Raw genomic sequence first — 20,887 nt, forward strand, 5'->3', positions numbered from 1 at the left:
GCTGTCCGACTGCCTTGGCGCTGAGCTAGTCCCGAAGCGCGCTAGTCCGTTGACGGCATATGACGATGGCCCGGTGCCGCATGTGCGTCCAAGACATCGGCCTCGGGTCAGGGAGGAATGCAAGAAACGGCCCTGACACTACGACGACCGACGACGACGACGACGACGACGAATTCACTTGCACATGGTCTGAATGTTCCTACACCAGCTTGACCTCACTACCGCACTGCGCCCGTCGCTCTTGCCGGAGGAGACGTTGCTGTTTGTCCAAGACGCCGTTGGGCTGTACGAGGGGTATGCGCATGCGACTTGGCCTACCTATCGAATTGCTTACTGAAGGCTCCAACCATAGCAAGCTCAAGATACCGCACTATCAAAATGGCCAGGCATACCTGACCTCGCACCGCGTGTGCTACGTCGACCACAATGAGCCGCGCAAGAACTCGGTCGCCATCCTCTTGAAGGATGTCGAGAAGCCAGAATTCTATGTACGCCCCGTCGAAACGTCGCCTGCTCGTAGCGGTACTGGCAAGACAGGCAATGCCAACCATGACTGACTCTTGGACAGGCTGGCTTCCTCAAATCCTCGGCTAAAATCACCCTCTTCCCGAAACCTTTGAAGCAGCTCAGCCGTGGCGTCTCTACATCCCCCCACGGTCTTTCCTCCACGACCCCTCCACGGCACAGTAGCCCTGCACCAGCACCTCCTCCAACCAGTGCCACATGGGTGTGCCCTATCTGCTCCTTCTCTAACCCGGTCCCTGTCAATTTCGACCCTGCCTTAGCTTCTCGAACACCCATACCGCCATGTCTAGCCTGCGGCATCAACCCGCCAACAGTGCATGTTGTAAAGGCAGCGATAGCGGCTATGTCCAATAGATCTGCGCCAGGTCCACTCCCAAAGGACCATACGAATGATGCTCCGGCTTCTTCAAATCCTGGGGGTGCAACCCTCTCATGTCCTAGATGCACATTCCAGAACCATCCTTCATTGTCGCATTGCGAAATATGTGGTGCCTCCTTGACAACCGCAATAGACAAGCGGCTTGGTCTTGTCCAGGATCCTGCAAGACCGCCATCGCCTGGCCCAGTCTTGACATCACCCGTGCAGTCCGAAACGGCCCAGTGCATAAAGCTCTCCTTTCGCGGTGGTGGAGAAAAGATATTTTTTGAGCGTCTGAAAAATGCTCTGGTGCAACGCAAGTGGCTTCTTCAAAGCGCGCCGCCTATCCCGAAGCCTCGACCTTCCTCTGGCTTCTCCGACGACCGCAACTCGTCCAGGTCTGGCAAAACATCAGTAGAAGTCGAACAACCTCGAGTTGTGGGCATAGCAGGCCTGGAGCGGAGAGGACTGGAGCAGAGACAGAACAACGAGGCCATGATTGGCGGCGCCTTCGAGGATCTCGAAGCCCTCATGACCTCTGCAAAAGAGATTATTGCATTGGCGGAGCAGTTCGCATCTCAAGCAAATCTGGGAACCAATGGCAATTCGGAGGCTAATGCACTTGCATCCCAATCTGCATCTGCACTTGGACTTGTAACTACGAAAGATATGCTTGGATCAGGGTCAGGATCGGAGTCGCTTTACATATCGGAACTCTCAAGGAATCTGGCTGAGTGGCTTACCGACGATACACGTGGAGTATTGAAAAAAGAGGGAGGGATCATGACACTCGTCGACCTTTGGGCTGTGTTCAACCGCGCAAGAGGAGGTGTCGAATTAGTCAGCCCTGCAGATTTTGAAAAGGCCGCCTGTATGTGGGATAGCTTGAAACTACCTGTCCGTCTTCGAAAGTTCAAGAGTGGTCTACTGGTAGTGCAGGGTCGCGATCGAACCGACGAGAAGACAATCGCTAGTTTGTTATGCTGGCTCAAGGGGTTTCATGAAGACCTGCTCAATGAAGATGCAACATGGGACTGGAAAAGCTTCGGGAGAGGGGTCACAGCGCAAGAGACTGCAGAAAGATTTGGTTGGAGTGTTGGCGTCGCTACAGAAGAACTCGAGATGGCTGAAGAAGCGGGCGCACTTTGTCGTGAACAGGGCATTGATGGGCTTCGCTTCTGGGAGAATTGGATTATAAACATGCCTAATACCAACCCTGTTTCTACGTTTCTCGTGTAGTAGAGCAATTACATGCATTATCTTGAAGATGTTAGAGTCTTATAGTCTTATTAATCGAGGAAAGGCTAGATCTGAAGTTACTCTATAGTTAATTAATCCTATTTATCATAGGCAATTACTTCCTAAGCTAGCCTACTATATTGCTACTATAACTCTACAGTTAGTATACTATTACATCGGTAATCTTTATAAGCTGAACATCTATTTTAGCCTATATATTTTCCTGTATTCTAAGCCTATATATCTTTCAAATACTTCTAAGCAAAGGCTTTCACTTGTAACGACGCAGGTAGGTAGGAACGTCCGAAAGTGGTCCGATACGATCCAAAGGCATATAGGAGTGCGCGTCTGAATAGAGATTGAACGAATTGATTCCTAGACCTTGCCACCGGCTGAATCCACTAGCCCCCACACTAACCCCCACACCCACCGACAGCCCCCACTAACCCCGCATAGGCAGACAGCAAGCATGCATGTACCACCCTAGATCATGTGTTAAATCTATAGACAAATAGGGACAAGCAACTCAAATATCATACCTTTCGATTCCTAGCATTTATTTGTATCAGGAGAATACCATGTACTCTCGTATCTCCATGAAGTTGTATTGAATAGGATTTTGCCTTTATCATCGAAATCATTGTTTTGCCATTCGCGGAATCGCCAGGCAGTGATTGTGCACCGGTAGGTAATACAGGACTCAACATCAGGCGGAGAATATGTTCGCTCTAATTCGCCGCTGATTTCTGCACCAAGGGCGCCGTTGACTCGACTGTTGTGCTGGAGATAGGTTTGTGTCATATTGACTTCGCAATCCTCCTTGAGTCGCTCCTTGAGGAAGTCTGCCCTCCCCTCGTTGCAATTTCTCCACGAGTTCGTGTACCGGAAATATCTTTTCTTGCAGGCAAGACCAGGTGCAAATAGAATGAAGATTGTGGTAAGCCACAGCGTAAGCAATGATTGACGCATGATGGCGGAGAGGATAGTCTCGTTTATGTAGAAGAATCAAAGTTTTGTAGATGGAATTCGTTGTGAGATTGATGGGTAGTCATCTGCTTTCATCGCAGGCTTTATATAGGCTTTGTTTGACTGTTCAGGTTTGAAGATGTCGCTTAAGTTACCTTGCGTGAAAAGCTACAAGGGATACGTCCATCTTCACCAAGGAAACTAAATCTCCCGCCAAGATATTGCTGTATTATGTTTCAATGTACACATCGTAATAGTGGTGTTCTATTATAGTCGTGGCTCGAGCTCATTCTTGATCATCCGGGGTCATACCGGTACAGGGTAGATACCGAGTGCCAAAAGCCTTTCGTCCACGCACGGCATGTTATCTTTCCACTTGATCCATACACTGCAGCAAAATGGCCTCCTGAATCGTGCTATGTGACTATTTAGAGGGGTTAGTAGGTTGTGCGAAAGTCCGGCGCACGGTATTTCTGCAGCTTTTTTAGTTTAAACGGGCCTTTAATAAATCGGATGCTACGCCAGTGTTTTACCAGTATACGTATCTAGTCTGTGCGCAGTCTAAGCCTGCACAAACATACTGTGCGTACTGTTAGGAATGTCAAGCGGGGTCTGTACAGGGCATAGAAGGTACCGGTAGCAGTACCATGATTCTCAACTACCCTTGCCGGTCATGCGTCATGCCTAGGGAACAGGCCCCTTGTGAAGGCTTCTAGCTTACCAAATATCTATGATTATTTTTTGTCAAGTCTTGAGTGTTCAGGTATATCTATAACACAAGTACCGCATTGAATTCTTTCCTTCACCCGTGCTTTTATATCAACTCTTGACTTGTACAGCTATTATACCTTCGTTGACGATTCATCATCATTACCACCACCATCATCATCATCATGAAGGCTTTCATTTCAATGTTGACTCTTTTTTTGGTCACCTATCTTCCAGCCATTGACGCCTGCCGTCAAAAGAGAATTGAGTTCATAAAAGCGAAGCCTTGCGCGGAAGATTACGAACTCATTGAGAAACAATGCCTCAATATAACAACGGAACTGCGCAAGTATGGTGAAAGTATTGGGAGAGTCTATGGTTCCACTATCGAGTATACGCCCGCTTGCCAAGATTGTCAGGGAGCAAACACAACTTCTTGTAGTTGTACCATCACGGCATGGCGGTTCAGAGAATGGATGCACGAGCCCCCAATCGATCGACGACCAAAATTGACAAATGGTTGGGACTATGTTGACAAGAACAATGGCCAACGCGGCTGGGTCGACCTTGTAGGTACTCGCTCAGGATATCTTCATTAACATCGTACTGATCATGGGTAGAACATAGAAGGCAATGTCAAGTGTGACTAAACATTCGACTCCGCTGTCACGCGTCAGTTCTTTGCGTCGATTGACAGAGGAGGAATGCAAACAACTTTTTTGGATTAAATAGATGGTAAATTTACTGTCTGTCGTTAAGAAAAAGCTGCGGGCACTCCATACACCTCTTTTGTAGCTGTTAGAATAGGAAATTGAAATGAGAGGCATGTTAAGAGTGGACATGAATTTGAGGTGACTTGCGCCCAGAGGTAAACCCGTTGTTCGTAGTGACGCTCTTAGTTGGCAACTTGCATGTTCATGATTCTATGTCGGTGCGCGCCCTATTGCTTGAAAAAGTTTGTCCCATTTTTCTTTCCTGGAAGTCATGAATACAAGGAGTCCGTCGTGGTTGATACTGCGATATGCATTTGATAGTAGTCATTTTCACCTAGAACCACCTCGAACGTTCATTACCGGTATTCGTGTTATACAGGTACTAGTGTGAAAAACAATTAACAATATATGCGCAATCCATTTCGGCATGAAACTACGGTAGACACCGGTACCTATGAGCTACAGTAGCAGGGATTCTACCGGTACCGGCCTGATTGTATGCACCCCACCCCCCACAGAGCCAGCTATCTTGAAATGGAACGATCTAAGGATAGCCTTGTTAGTGCGTCATTACATGAAACTACGCTAGAGTAGGCTATCGGATGGTACCTACTTTTGGTGTCGCAACACTTGCACATGTTGATTGTGCACGAGACCGAGAGGAAACCATGCACGAAGAAGGCTATAAACGATACCGCATAGACATGCAATGGTTTTTGTTGCGAGTCATGACTTATACAACCCTCCAGTATATATAGGAAGAACTCAACATACACCTATCTCAATACTTCAGCATCAGACCAATTACTCAGATTCCACCTTCATCATGAAATTCCTTGCCCAGATCTTTTTCTTCGCTCATTTATCTGGACTTGCCTGGTCCTGCACTCAGTATGGAATTGGCTATGCCTCCAGGGCAAACGAAACAGCTTGCGAAACCAGCGCCCCCAAATATCTGAACTATTGCAGAGATCTTGCGTTCGAATACAACGAATACAGCTTGAAGAATATGGTTCGTCTTGGTGGCACTATAGCAGCACATACCAACTGCGACCCTTGCAACCATCCACAGCCACGGTGCTACTGCGAAGTCGGGTTCTGGCGTTACAAAGAGTGGCTTGGAACCGACGTCCCCAAACTGAACCATACCCACCTGGTATACAATGAGGAATCACCTATGAGACGACTCTCAGGAAAAACAGTCAAATGCGACACATGAACGAAACCCGGCGACAAATATGACATGGGGGTGAGCAATTAGTTGGAAGGGGCTGTGGCTCTCTTAGCAAGAATATCAACTTTGCTAGGACCGAAGTGGCTTGCCAATTGTACTTTGATAGGGAAAAAGAAATCGAAATCTATTGTTGCTAGAGTTTTCAATTCTGTGTGTTATCATTACTCTTGATGCATACCTCTTGAAAGTAGGTGCGATGTGAGAGCGGATAAGAGGCACATTGCGTCTGTATAGTTTTCCTGTTGAAGCTGTATTCCTGGCCATGGGTAAAATAGATTCCGGAGCGGACCATTAGAGATGCTTAAGACGTGATGACGACAGAAATATACTATCGTTCTGTGAACGAGACTATGGGCTCTGCGCAATATGCCGTCAAGTTGCCAACTGAGGCTGTTCGTCACATACGTAACATAGTCCCTCGTACCAAGACCATATCTACGAACTATGTTACTCATAGATACGCTGCTTGAGTCTAAGAACCTATTGTTAGCGGCAGAGTTGCCATAATACTACCACTCGTGTAATCTTGCAAAATGATAGAAATATTGCATAACTAGTTGGACAGGTTTAGTAACGTTCGGAAAAGGAAGATAATGTTAGTACATGCGAACATCCGCTTACCTATGTCATGACGCAAGACCCACTACCTACTCAGTCAAGATGAGATGCGAGTGCCCCCCACGCCCCGGCGCCCAACCCCAGTGTGGGGAAAGGAAAATACCATAATCTTACATGCAGACCTCCGCAATCAATGCAGGTCACCTATATCAGGTAATTCCATGATGAGGCCCATGTGCAAGGATCGTAGGTATTAGGAGTGTTCATGAGTCAAGCTCGGAATCATGGCATACCTACCGGTACCGTACTCACGGTCCAGGGAGCCAACATCGGTGTGGGGTAAGCTAAGACAATTACATTTAAGGAAATTTTGCCTTACCCACAGTACTTAGATGCTTTGACCACTCCTGCTAAACCCCACATCTGTTATTACGGACATTACATAGTGGTGTCATGGGATGCTCGTTAGTCAATGTGAGACTACCGGCGGTAGGCATGAGGTGTCGCACGAGCATATCTTTATTTAGAATAAAACTGGCTGCTTTGGAGAAAGATGCATCACAACAAGATCACCGATGCGAAAGGTGGCTCTAGCGCCAGCAAAAAAAACAAACAGAATGTGGGTATTATGCTATTATTTAAATGGCCACAATTTAGCAGTACAACTTTGCGCGTGCAGCATAGTATGCAAGCCTTTGTGTGGGGTTTGTGTGGATCATTCATATCTCGTCTTTTCGACGGCGCTAGTGGTAAGGTATGATATAAGAATGAGTATTGTAGTTTGAAGTGGTTAGGATGAGGTATTTTAATTTATGCTGGAATTCGCTAGGGTAGTAGATATAAATAGTGTTACGTAGTTTACCGGTACCCAACTGCTGGGCAGCTTGATGCTTGGCACCCCCATTTTGCAAGGATGATGCACTACCTAAACTCTACACGTGGAATCTCCTTTAATCAATTCAAACGTTTCCTAAGTTTCATCTTCACCCCGTTATCTGAGAGTAGTCCAGCGAATGAGGTTTGCCACATGTTTAAATGCTATAGAGCAATGGTTACGTACCTCTGCGGGGAAAACAATATACCTATGGTGTAGTAACCCCACTGCTTAGATCCACCTCCACAGTTCAATCAATGGGATGATCCTTATCTCTTTCTGCTTATGCCCCAAAAAACCTCGTCTATATCCGGCTTATCAATACTCATGCAAGTCATGCCAGTGGCTCAAAAGGTTCGGCCCGACTACTCTAGCAGCAATAACCAACACTCACCAATTTTCAGTCGTACAGATTAAGATTGACAAGATGGCAGCGTTACAAGAGCTTATGGTAGTCTTGTGAGCATAATGTACGGTTAGATGCCTAACATATGTAGACAAGTAGAAAGTTGGTACAACATTATAAACCTCAACGCCAATCAGCATAAAGAAACAAGCACGTAGGGTAGCTGAAACGAACCATGTTATCTCAGGAGCACTAAAATCACTCATACTTAGTAGTAAGAGCTTTCGCTGCCAATATTTCGTGTACCTTCTTGCCACGATACCCCCTGTTTATTATTGATAGTTAAAATGACACCGATGAAATCCCCCCCAGAGGTTGCACTGACCTCTTCCCCCGTGGGAACATCCTGAACAATGTTTGTGCTCAGTCACAAAATAGGATCCAGCGATACCATGCATGAAGCATGTCGCGCGAGTGTGTGACTACTATCGATTGGGCATGATCCACCCTCTAGCGGGTCAAGTCTGGTCGAGGAACGTGCTACAGGACTGTCAAGGTGGAGAATCCTTAGTACGATCAGCTAGTGGCTTTAAAGGTGGTATTTACCAATGAAGGTGTCGCGAGCTTTGGCAGTATATAAAGCGATCTCGATTCTCAGATGAAATTGCACCATTATCCCACTACTCCCTTCAGAATGCACATCTCCAATATTCTTCTTACTTTATTGACCTTGGCAGGAAGTAGCTACGCTTCTCCAGTTGGGGGAGATTTCGATGTTCCCTCCTTGCAAGACCCTAGTTCTCCTGTCCAGGTCCGAACTGTCGAAATTCCAGGGTTAAAAAATTACAAGACTATCAAGATGGATGACGGCGGTGAAATTTTTGATCTTCCACCAGAGGGCATTGATATACCTGCGGATATCTACAAGAAGTTGACTGGAAGGGCCCCCGAGTACGTCTGTCATTCTTAGCACAGAGTTGACTATTGACTCACATTTCTCAGTCCTTTAGAAAAGCGCGATTACGATATATGTAAGGGTAAAACTCACCGAGTCTGGGAATTAGAAGATGCCGACTTCACCAATGCTACGGGAGATCGGACGGTCATGTCGTCTGTCATCTGCAATGGTGGTACTATTTCAAAAACTTTCACAAGGGGCTGGTCATGGTCTGTTGGAGGATCGGTCGCACCTGGCTATAACTTCGTAAGTGGTCAAAGATAATTGATGATCAGTAGGAATGCTGATACTTGCTAGAACCCAACATACCTAATCGGCATCAGTGTTACCGCCTCGTACACCTGGAACGAGGCAAAGGCGACTGCTTACAATATAGCCTGTGAGGAGAACTTTCCATGCGTAGCCACATTCACGCCATGGTTTGGCTATATTAAGGGGCGTGCGAAGTTTTCGGATTTAACCGACGGTACCAATAAACTCTGTCACTCAGGTTATGCAGGCAATGTCGAAATTAAGGTCCCCCTCGTCCGAGATTGCGGTTCAGGCGAATGTGGCGCTGAGGGTGAGTCACCTGATATACATGCCTACCAATAAAAGCTTACCAAGTATACAGGAGCTTGGTCTCATTGCTACTACCTAGGAAACATAGCACGCGAACTATGTCCTGGTGACCTTGGTCCTCCTCCCACTACTAAAGAGTGTCCAAAGAACCTCTACCCAGGTGCAAAACCTACGTAGACTATACCTTGTGCAGATCTTCTTTGATAAATTGGAAGGTTAGATTGTATTTACGGATTCAACTTATATCTCCATGATTTATTCTCAACTATACTGCCCAGTCATGTATCTTGTGTCCCCTATTGCAGCCTATTTACCTAACATACTGGTACCTCCTCAACGATTTTTTTCCAACCACCTGTGATGGTCATGGCTTATTCTACTCAATAACGTTCTATTCGTGAAAGCCTAGACGCAAGCTCTATGGGGATGAATGTCTCTGAGGATCTGAGTAGTCGTGACATTGAGTGTAGCTCTTTGGGTATCACGATACTAGAATGACAAGGGTTCATCCTCACAAGGGTATCAAGATAACCAGTCTAATCAAATTTATTGCTTTTATGGAAGCGAGAAGGTTGAATAAAACGAGCGATAGGAGTACCTATGTGTTACGATACAACTGTTGTATCGAGTAGTGCTCACTGTTTAGTTTGATCAGTATGCACTACGGTACAAAATTGTTTATAGTAGAATGGTACGCTAGGGGTTTACTATATAGGTGTAAACTGCCCTTATGTATACCTATAAATAGGTTTAAAGTAGTAGTTTACTTTTATTAAAGTAGTAGTTTACTTTTATTAAAGTAGTAGTTTACTTTTATTAAAGTAGTAGTTTACTTTTATTAAAGTAGTAGTTTACTTTTATTAAAGTAGTAGTTTACTTTTATAGTAGGGGTTTAAATTAAGTATAAAAAGTAGTTTTATTTCTATAATAAGCTATAATACCTAACTAAGACTAAAAAGGGTAGAGAAGATTAGCTTTACGCTATACGCATATATAACATAATAATAAGTTATAATATTTTTACTAATAGGAGGTGGTGATAATAGAGGTGGTGATAGAGGTGGTGGTAGAGGTGGTGGTAGAGGTAGTGGTAGAGGTGGTGGAGGTAGTAGAGGTGGTGGAGGTAGTGGAGGTGGTGGAGGTAGTGGAGGTGGTAGAGGTGGTGATAGAGGTGGTGGAGGTAGTGGAGGTAGTGGAGGTGGTGGAGGTGGTAGAGGTGGTGATAGAGGTGGTGGTAGAGGTGGTGATAGAGGTGGTAAAGAAGATTAAAGAAAGGAGGGGTAAAATACTTAAATAGTTAGTAGGAAACTAGTTATTACTAATACTAGTAGATTAATAGAAGTAGAAATAAAAGTAGTTTACTTTTGTGGAATACATATTATAATAAACCCTATTTAGGTTTACTTCTTCTACCTAAACCACTTCTTAGTCTACTTTAGATAAATATGGCTACTGTAAACCGGTTTTGTACCGTAGTGATGGTCAGTAGCACCAACAACAGTGAGCAACTGGGCACCTCGCATGGCTATTTACAGTCTCAGTATGACTGACAACCCTACCGGTGGCTCGTAATTGGCCTTCGCAGCGCGTCATAGGCAGTTTCGGTCTTGGTTTTGACAAAGTTCCATCGAGGAGGCTGCCTAAATATGAGTATTGCACTACGATTCAGGCAGGCCGAGCAGAGAGAGAGAGAGGTGGTGGCGGCTAGAAGTGGCGGTAGGCATATTGGTGGTAGGGACGATTGCTATCCCAGCCAAGACGCGCCACGTAGGGCACTCTACGTGGTCACGATACTAGCCTGAGAGGTGGCGGTGGGTTGACGTATGTATGGGGGCAAACTTGAGATTCTCGAACAACAGAGCTGAGATGCTGAATCAACGGGCAGTCAGCTGGCAAATAAAGCCCCATGAGCCTTTCAAGATGTCGTTGCTATGCACTGCCCCCGTTAAGCAATGCCATGGGCGGGGCTTGCTGTCCATTCGGGGCGAATCAAGGCACCCGCCAGGGCTGAATCGTTTGGGTAGTGCAAGTCATGATCGCCCGGTACCTGTTTTTTCCATCATTGACTCAATGGAAGAGAGGACTGACACTTGTGGCCTGTGTAGGTACTCGATGTAGGTATGCTGCTTCAGGGGCACATGTACATAGGTACCGTACCTGCGGTGTACTATCCCACACGTGACATGTCGCTAGGCCAAAGGTATGCGCCACACCTGGACTGTGGCGCTGAGCTGTGGCCGGGCGTAGGGGTAGCCAATCAGCAACGGCTATTCCTTGCCCATCCTAGTCGACTCACCTACCAGCACGGTTAGCCTGCACGGACTAACGACTGAACGACTGACGACTGACTTCACTACCTCAACCATAGCTACATTCTCTCTCCCCCCCATCTCTCTCTCTATCGCAACATCGCCATCCCTCCTACCTACCTATTCTACTTCTGCCTCTATACCCTTCCATCCCACAAACTATTACGACTTTGATTCCGCCGTTGGCCGGCCGTCGATGGGAAGCAAGCATTGGGTGCGGTACCGGTACAGCTGTGGGCCCGAGTTTGCACTGCCCCGTCCAAGCAACGCCGGTCTCTTGTTGTTCCTGGGCATTTCGCCCATCACAGCTCTTTGCCAACAAGACTCCGATACAAATTTTTCACTTGGCAGCTTTTCTAGGGCGCTTCGACGGGTCCCTTGGCTAGAACGTCGAATCTGGCAGATCGCAGCGAGTGATGTCTGCCGTGACCGTGTATCAGACGGACAAGGCCGTGAAGATGCCGTGCGGCGGAGTTGACTGAAGCGCTCTGGCGGCCATGTCCTCTTTCTAGGCAGATTCAAAATGACGCACCAAGGAGTGAAGCAGGCTTTGCCATGCGACTCTTGTGCTGGCACACAGCCCCCCATGTGCCGCGTATATGGACCCTGGGTCTGCGCGCTTTGCACCCTCTCACAGACCAGCTTACAACCTCCAATTACGCGTTGCTCCAACCGTTTGACAAGGACATCTCATCCGTCCTTCCGATTTTCCATCTGAGCGATTTCTCTTCTATCGCTTTTCAACATGGAGGCCGGCAAACTAGCCCCCCCGACACTCCAGATCAATACCCGGCAACGCGCCCTGAGCGAAGCGGAAACCGTGACTTCGCAGACTTCGAATCCCTTCACAACACCAATATCTCCAAGCAATGCGTCGACCAGCGGTGCGTCCACGGTAGTCGACGAGACCGAGGCGGCGGTCAGACAGGAACTTTGTAGTGAAGCTAATACCATCACCAACAATCCATTCGCATTCACGCCTTCCCAGCTGAATAAGCTGTTAAACCCGAAGTCGCTTCCCGTTTTACAGGCTTTGGGTGGTCTCAAGGGCATTGCTACTGGTTTGCAGTCGGACATTCACTCTGGACTCAGCGTGGATGAATCGATAGCGCCTCGTCATGTCAGTTTCGAAGAAGCAACGACCTCCCAGACGCCGACGAAAGAGACGGAATCAAGTAGGTCACCAAGCAACGGCATGCCATTTGAGGATCGTATCCGAGTCTATGGTCGCAACACCCTGCCACCCAAGAAAGTCACTCCCCTGTGGCGCTTGGTTTGGAACGCCTACAACGACACGGTCCTGATAGTCTTGACTGTGGCCGCCGCTATCTCTCTTGCTCTCGGATTGTACGAAACTTTCGGAGCGGATCATCCTCCAGGTTCCCCAACCCCAGTTGACTGGGTAGAGGGTCTCGCCATCTGTGTCGCTATTGTGATTGTCGTTCTCGTTACGGCAGTAAATGATTGGCAGAAGGAACAAGCCTTTGCTCGGCTTAATGCAAAGAAGGAACAACGCGAAATCAAAGTCACTCGCTCAGGAAAGATCATTATGATGAGCGTCTACGACGTTCTTGCTGGAGATGTTATACACTTGGAACCCGGAGATGTCATTCCTGTGGACGGCATATTCATCGACGGCTCTGACGTCAGGTGCGACGAGTCTTCAGCTACAGGAGAGTCCGATGCTATGCGAAAGACCCCAGCAGCAGCAGTGATGAAAGCGCTTGAATCCGGTCAGTCCATGAAGAAGCTGGATCCTTTCATCATCTCCGGCGCCAAAGTCCTTGAAGGTGTTGGCACATATATGGCAACTTCTGTCGGCGTTCACAGCAGTTTTGGACGAATCATGATGTCTGTCCGTGCTGAAGTTGAAGCCACGCCTCTCCAGGAAAAGCTCGGTGGGCTCGCGATGGCCATCGCCAAACTCGGTACATCAGCTGCGACCTTGCTTTTCTTCATCCTGCTTTTCCGTTTTGTAGGAGGTTTATCTGGCGACAATCATCGAACACCATCAGAGAAGGGTTCCGCTTTTATGGACATTCTTATCGTTGCAGTGACCATCATTGTCGTCGCTGTACCAGAAGGCTTGCCCTTAGCTGTGACATTGGCTTTGGCTTTTGCGACGACTAAGATGTTGAAGGAGAACAACCTTGTGCGGGTCCTTAGAGCTTGTGAGACTATGGGCAATGCAACCGCCATTTGCTCAGACAAGACTGGCACTTTGACCACCAACAAAATGACGGTTGTGGCTGGTAACTTTGGCAACACGCACTTCGCACGCGCTGATTCACAACCGGAGGAGGTCCAGACCATCTCTTCCTGGGCCTCGACTGTTACACCACCTGCAAAGGAGCTACTTATTCAATCTGTCGCAATCAATTCTACAGCGTTCGAGGGCGAGGAAGAGGGGCAAGCAGTATTCGTAGGATCAAAAACCGAGACTGCACTACTACAACTCGCAAAAGAGCACCTTGGATTGGTCTCACTCTCAGAAACCCGGGCTGGCGTGCAAGTGGCGCACATGTTCCCCTTTGATTCTGGGATGAAATGCATGGGCGCTGTTATCAAGCTCCAAAACGAAAGGTACCGATTGGTTGTCAAGGGTGCTTCTGAAATCTTGCTCAAAGTGGCCTCGTCCTTTGTCCATTTTGACACCCTAGAGACTGAGCCCATGACAGAAACCAGACGCCAGGCTATCACCGACACTATTAACCAATATGCGAACCGCTCGCTTCGAACCATTGGAATGCTGTATCAAGATATGGCCCAATGGCCTCCGGCTAACGCAGAGCTCACCGAGGGCGGTAGTGTCGATTTTGGATCACTGCTCAAGGATCTTACTTTTATTGGTGTCGTCGGCATCCAAGATCCCGTCCGTCCTGGTGTTCCCGATGCTGTGCGCAAGGCTCAACGCGCGGGCGTTACAGTAAGAATGGTCACCGGTGACAACATGCAAACAGCACGAGCGATTGCCACCGAATGTCTCATCTACACTGAAGGTGGTGTCGTGATGGAGGGTCCAGAGTTTCGTCGTCTACCAGACGATGAAATGGACAGAATACTTCCTCGCCTGCAGGTTCTTGCGCGGTCATCGCCAGAAGACAAGAGAATCCTTGTCCAACGATTGAAGGTTCTCGGCGATATTGTCGCTGTAACAGGAGATGGTACCAACGACGCACCAGCTTTGAAGGCGGCAAACATTGGCTTTAGTATGGGTATTTCTGGCACCGAAGTCGCGAAGGAAGCATCTTCCATTATTCTTATGGACGACAACTTTGCGAGCATCATCACGGCTCTCATGTGGGGCCGCGCTGTCAATGACGCGGTACAGAAGTTCTTGCAGGTAAGCGACAAAATTCTAGGATTCACTCATTCCCGAGCTAACGAGGTAGTTTCAAATTACCGTCAACATCACCGCTGTCCTGCTCGCTTTCGTTACCGCCATATATGACGAAGAAATGAAGCCCGCACTCAAGGCTGTGCAGCTCCTCTGGGTAAACCTCATCATGGACACGTTTGCTGCCCTCGCGCTCGCCACGGATCCCCCAACGGAAAAGATTCTCGATCGACCACCTCAGGGCAAAGACAAGCCGTTGATTACGACCACAATGTGGAAGCAAATAACTGGCCAAAACATCTACAAGCTCACTGTCATCTTCGTCCTATACTTCGCTGGCGGTGACATCCTCAACTACGACATGTCCAACCCGGACAAGAGTCTTGAGCTCGACACTGTCATATTCAACAGTTTCGTCTGGATGCAGATCTTCAACATCTTCAACAATAGACGTCTCGACAATAAGCTTAATGTCCTCGAGGGCATTCTGAGCAACTTTTTTTTTATTGGAATCGTCGTGCTCATCATCGGATTGCAGGTCATGATCATCTTCGTCGGTGGGCGCGCGTTCCAGATCAGCTCTGGAGGTCTCGATGGTACGCAATGGGCCATATCTATTGTTACCGGATTCATTTGTATTCCATGGGCAATGGCTATCAGGTACTTCCCTGATGAATGGTTCGCAGCTATTGCAGCCGTGCTGGGAAGACCCGTGGTCATCTTATACAGGTGGTGTTGTCAAGGGGCATCCAAGATCAAGGCAATGTTCAAGCGCAAGAAGGGAAACACGGAAAGCGACGCCGAGACGGGTGTCATGCCTGCGATCGTTGTCAATGACGATACTAGTATGAGAGAGCAGAAAGCATCATAGGTGTTAGGACGTTGATGATTATGGAGACGACTGTTGGTTAGAATATGATACCCATGTACACTTTTCGCCAGATTATTCGGCTCATTGTTCAGATTTGTCTCAACTGCATAAATCGGCTTGTGCGTTGCTCCACGCGCCAGTTTCTTCGATCAGCCATTTCGAAGTGGTCTCTCATAGGAAGGGTGGGGGCAAAGAGTCTAGTGTGGCGAGATGATCATTAATGAGGGTCTCTCTCCTTAAATCAGATTCAGCTCTCTTGCCACTAGAGACATTGCCTCAGACTAACATTGCTGAGGCTTGGCAATGCATGGTCTTCTCTACACAGTAAATCTGGCCACGCTAGTAACTATACATAATACCCTAAATTTTACTTCCTAGTATTGCATTGGGTACGTCCCAAGCTCCAGAACACTGTTGCGGGGAAATTAGCATGTCTATTCCCGATCATCTACCATTACGATGGAACTAAGACTCTCCTTTGTGTATTATGAACTGGGGTCGCTCTTTTACATGCATGCTAGCTGTGTCAGATACATTTTTTCGTGTACTGTCCTTGGCTCCCCAATAATTGTGAACTGAGTCAGTGAATTAGATTTCCTTCTATTTGTAGAAGCCGATCCCACTTTCGCACGCACCACTATCTGTATTGTGTACAACATGTATATTATTTTCCGAACCGAATTGTGGTCCATAGCCCCACCACCTCGACAGCGGCAGACTTTCCAACTTTTGCCTCGTCTGGCCGCGAATATCTTTCATCTAACAGACACACACCTAAAATCGGGTACTAACGTGATCCACCACCGAGCGCCCACCCCCACCGAGCGCCCACTAACACTAAAATCACTAAATTTTCAACACTAAATTTCTTAACAACTATAGCACCTATTAATAACGCGCTTATAGTAATTAAATCCTTAACTCTTAGAGAAGATTTTATATACTTAGAAATAGTAGAAAAATATAGTTATATATAGTTAACCTTATCTAGATACTACTAGAAAATTTAGTAGGTATATACTACTACTCTACTAAATAGTTAAATACTTAATACTATATAAGAAAGTAAGCTTATAAAGTATATTAAAGAGCTTTATAGGTAAGGATTACCTCTTATATAGACTATTATTTAAAATTTTATAACTAAAATAATAGGGAATCTAGTAAGTAAAAATTAAGTATAGCACTTTATTAACTACTATAATATTAATCTTATCTCCTATTAAGCTACTAGGCTTAATTATAACTACTTTAAAACTAATTCTACCTTTAAGTATAGCTTATACTTTAAGCTTTTATACTAAAAAATAGAGTAATATAATATTAAGAGTTAGTATATCTATAATATAGATAAGAAAGGTTTTCTTATTAGAGTACTATTAAAAACTAAATATATATTTAATAAGAGCGCCTATAAGTAGAGAAAGATTAAAGCTATACTCTAGGATAGTAATAGGGAGTAGATTACTACTATAGCTTATATATACGCTAATAGTACTACTCTTACTTCTACCCTTATTTATTAGTCCTAATCTAGAGCTATTGCAGGAGGGATATCAACTGGATCACGGAGCATCTTGATCCCGATCAATCCCGATTAATCCCGATCAATACCCCTGTATGACCCACTATCTAATCAACTGCCAGCTTACTACCAAGTGCCTAATAAAAAGCAGGAGCTCTAGTAAGGAAGGTTTACTAATTATTTACCTTCTAGTAAGGGTAGCTAAAGCTCTATATATATAAGTACAATCGTAGTAGATATAATCTAATAATCTATCTCCTAAATTATTCCTAACCTTAGTAATCTAAATTTCTATAGTTATAAGCCTAGTTCGCGCTTTACCTTATTAAAGATTGTCCTATCTATTTAAGCGTATTATTTAACTTAGACACTAAGCTAGAAAGCTTTACTCTTTATACTATTTCTTAAGCAAAAGCTTACTTATTACTCTTCTACTATAAGTAACTAAATCCTAAAGGGGGATATCCTACTTATAGGATTAACTAACTAGCCTACCTAGTATATTTAATTTAGATACTATGCCCTAACTAAAGGGATCTAGGTAGAGGTAGACCCTAAGGCTCTAGATACTAAAAACCACTTTAAAAATAAACCTATTAAGCCTAATATGCTAATAGATATTACGCTATCTAATATAATAAGCGAGCAGTACAAGCTCTAAATAGCTTAGTACTAAGCCTGCTTATTAGATTAGGCATTAAAGTTATTAGTAATCTAGAACCTCTTTATATAGGTTAATAATATAGTAGATTAAGGGATCCTTACCCTAGCCTATATAGAGCTTATTAATTAAGGAAGAGTAACCCTCTAAGCACTTATCTAAGTGCTCTGCAATAACCTAGCGCTAACTAACTTAAGCGCTATAACACTAGCAAGATTATAGTATAAAGCTTATCTTGCTAAGGCAAGAATAAGTAGCTAAGACACTAATTACTAGTAGAAGGAGTAGATAATCCTATATACGCAAGCTAAGGTATATAACGTTCCTAATATTAAAGGATAGCTTATAGTATAGGATTATCTTAAAGCTCTATCTACTAGGATCTTACTAGATTAGGGTTAAACTATGTTTTAAAGGATTATTAAAAAGTTAGTAATAGGAGAGCTAACTTATAACCTCCTATAGGTTGCTAAGATCTATTTATTACTGCTCTAAGAGAACAATATAAGATTAAGCTCTAAGGGTCCTAGAGTGTTTGTAATAATAGGAGCTCTACCTTCTAACTAACCTAAGAAGGAGTCTTTATATCTATATAGTAGATCTTACCTATAGAAACCTCCTAAATATAAAAATATTATTAAAGCTTAGATTAATACAGGTAACAAGCTTACTACTACTTAATAATTAGAGATTAAGAAAAAGATTAATAGGAATCTAAAATTTAAAGAGTTAAGAAAAACTCTAATTAAGTCCTATCCTATTAATTAAGATTATAGTAGTAAGGCAAAAGAAAACACAATTACCTATCTAGGCAGTATCTAGGCGGCACTAATTAACCCTATATTAATAGCAGAGAAAATAAACAGGATCTATTTAACTATAGACTTTAAAGCTTACGCTCTATTAAAGAGCAGTATCTTTAATAATAGGGGTGCAGTGCACCTAGTTAATAATATAAGCTACCTAGAAGAAAGCTTGTTTAGATTAGTTAAATATAAGATAGTTAAAGCAGGAACTTAAGCTTTTCTAATCTTAGGTAGAGGGACTAGAGTAATCCCTAATACTCTTAATAGACCAAGAGGTCTAAAAACAGAAGATTTAGTGCTTACTAACGTAGTATTAGTAGAAGGTTTTTATGTAAATATTATATTAGAAGCTTAATTGCTTAAAGTAGGAGTTTAGTTCCTTAGGCTAGATGCTACCTTATAGTTTAGATTATTAGAAAAGAGTGTTGTATTAGCTAAGTTACTGCGCAAGTTTAACTTAACTTTCCTAGAATACAAGCCCTCTACCCCTTATTAAATAATCTAAAGTATAGTGCCTAAACAACCCTAACAATCCTAGATAACTTACCTAAGATATAATAGTAAGAAGCTTTAGCACTAATAATTAGGCTATTTAGGACCTAAGGCGCTTAAAGCTCTAGTTAAGTTAGTAATAAATATTAGGATTAAAGGAACTCCTAGGAGCAAATGCGAGCACTACGCTATTATATATGCCTAATAGGTTATATTAAGACAACTAAGGGAAAGATTACTACGTCTATACTACTAGGTATTATAGGATCTATTTAACATGCTAATAGGTATAGCTTATAAGCAATAGATCTTAGTATTAAAGTGCGACTACTTAGGAAAGCTTTATACCTATCTACTATAAGCTAAAAACCTTAATAAGATTATATAGGTGTTTAAAAAAATTAAGAGCTTAATACTTAACTAATACAAGCTTAGCATAGTTAAGATTATGCAAGATAACAACGTTATAACGCTCCCTTAGCGTGGCAAATCTTGCTTTTAGATCTAGGCAGCTAACAATAGTATTAAAATTAAGAGCTTACCTGTATATACCTATAAACCTAATAGAGGAGTAGAAAGAGTAGGGTAGGAGATTATAACAAAATTAATTAAAATAAGGATTAGTGCTAACCTACTAATAAAGCTCTAGCCTAAAATTATTAAAGCAGTAACTTAGCTCTATAATATAAGCCTGTCCTATACTTATAATATAATATTACCTAACAAAGTACTAGATTATTAGTTTACTAGATACTTTAGGTAGTAGCAACTAGAGTAGATAAGGGAGGCAACTACTAATCTCTGCCCTAATTAGAGCGGAATATACGCCTATAGCTATTAAGCTTACCCCCTTAACTAAGATTAAGTAGCTAGGCGTTACAAGAGGGTTTTTAAGGTAAACCCTTAGGGTTATATTAGATATCTAGTAGGATATAGAGTATCTAATATATACAGGATATAGATCCCCTTGCTTAATTAAATTATTATAACGCGGAATATTACCTTTAATAAGGATCTTTTCTATAAAGAGAAAGATTTAGAGTAGCTTTAATAGTTAGAAGCTTAAAAGATAGTTAATATTATTAGCAAAGATAAGATCTATAATATAGGAGAAGTATATAAAGAGCTTAATATCTTTAATTAGCTTTATATTATAGTAGAGTAATATAAGGAGTCTAGTAAGTAAGGAGGACTAAACCTAGCGCAGGAGCTAGGGGGTAGGGTAGAGCTAGAGGAGGTAGATAATTAGGCTAGCTAGCCTAGTAATTCACAACCCCCTAAGTAGACACCTTTAGCGTGGGTACTAAGCATAGCTAGCTTAGCACAAAGGATCTATATAAAGTCCCCTAAGCTAATAGGGCTCTAAACTCCTAAACTAATACTAGAACTAAACTTTAGTATAGGAAATAAAGGATCTATACAGGTTATAGATTAGGGTCTTACTACCTAAGATAGTAGTAATCTAACTTACTTTAACGCCACAATAGGTAGCTCCTAGGAAAGACCTAGAGGGGAGAGTGCTATTAGTAGGTTACTCTATAAGAGCACGGAGATAGGTAAGGGCACCCTATCTAGCTCTTATAGGGGTAGTAAGTAGAGCTCCTACCTACCTGCTTTAGGACTAGATTCTATATCTCCTGTAGATCCCTTATAAGCGGCACCTAGAGCTCCTAGAAGAAGTAGAAAACTATAAGTTAAAGGACTGCCACTAACGCGTGTTAGTAAGCAAGCTTAGGGACAGGACCCTAATAAACTACTAGGAGGCTCTATAAGTATAGGGATATACATAGTAATAGATCTATTAGATATAGATCTAATTAGAAATCCCTTATATAATCTTTTAGTA

The 20,887-nt window shown here is 44.0% G+C and overlaps 4 protein-coding genes across 4 annotated transcripts; 3 read left to right on the top strand and 1 right to left on the bottom strand.

Moving 5' to 3' along the window:
• Positions 1-65: 65 nt before the first annotated feature.
• On the top strand, positions 66-2,222 carry IAQ61_002449 (uncharacterized protein; the record flags this gene model as incomplete). Its single annotated transcript, XM_003834297.2, has 2 exons — positions 66-488; positions 569-2,222. The coding sequence occupies 2 exons, from the start codon at positions 66-68 to the stop codon at positions 2,120-2,122; spliced, it is 1,977 nt and encodes a 658-aa protein (XP_003834345.2). The 3' UTR covers positions 2,123-2,222.
• A 449-nt stretch (positions 2,223-2,671) lies between these two features.
• On the bottom strand, positions 2,672-3,127 carry IAQ61_002450 (uncharacterized protein; the record flags this gene model as incomplete). The annotated part of the gene is made up of 1 exon (XM_003834298.2): positions 2,672-3,127. The coding sequence occupies exon 1, from the start codon at positions 3,089-3,091 to the stop codon at positions 2,672-2,674; it is 420 nt and encodes a 139-aa protein (XP_003834346.1). The 5' UTR covers positions 3,092-3,127.
• A 5,253-nt stretch (positions 3,128-8,380) lies between these two features.
• Positions 8,381-9,217, top strand: IAQ61_002451 (uncharacterized protein; the record flags this gene model as incomplete). Its single annotated transcript, XM_066095551.1, has 4 exons — positions 8,381-8,472; positions 8,524-8,725; positions 8,777-9,041; positions 9,093-9,217. The coding sequence occupies 4 exons, from the start codon at positions 8,381-8,383 to the stop codon at positions 9,215-9,217; spliced, it is 684 nt and encodes a 227-aa protein (XP_065954387.1).
• A 1,872-nt stretch (positions 9,218-11,089) lies between these two features.
• Positions 11,090-16,472, top strand: IAQ61_002452 (uncharacterized protein). Its single transcript, XM_003834303.2, has 3 exons — positions 11,090-11,347; positions 11,409-14,692; positions 14,742-16,472. The coding sequence occupies exons 2-3, from the start codon at positions 12,095-12,097 to the stop codon at positions 15,555-15,557; spliced, it is 3,414 nt and encodes a 1,137-aa protein (XP_003834351.2). The 5' UTR covers positions 11,090-11,347; positions 11,409-12,094; the 3' UTR covers positions 15,558-16,472.
• Positions 16,473-20,887: the final 4,415 nt, after the last annotated feature.

This window comes from Plenodomus lingam (assembly GCF_022343315.1).
Source record: "Plenodomus lingam strain CAN1 chromosome Unknown contig_14, whole genome shotgun sequence".
NCBI lineage: Eukaryota > Fungi > Ascomycota > Dothideomycetes > Pleosporales > Leptosphaeriaceae > Plenodomus > Plenodomus lingam.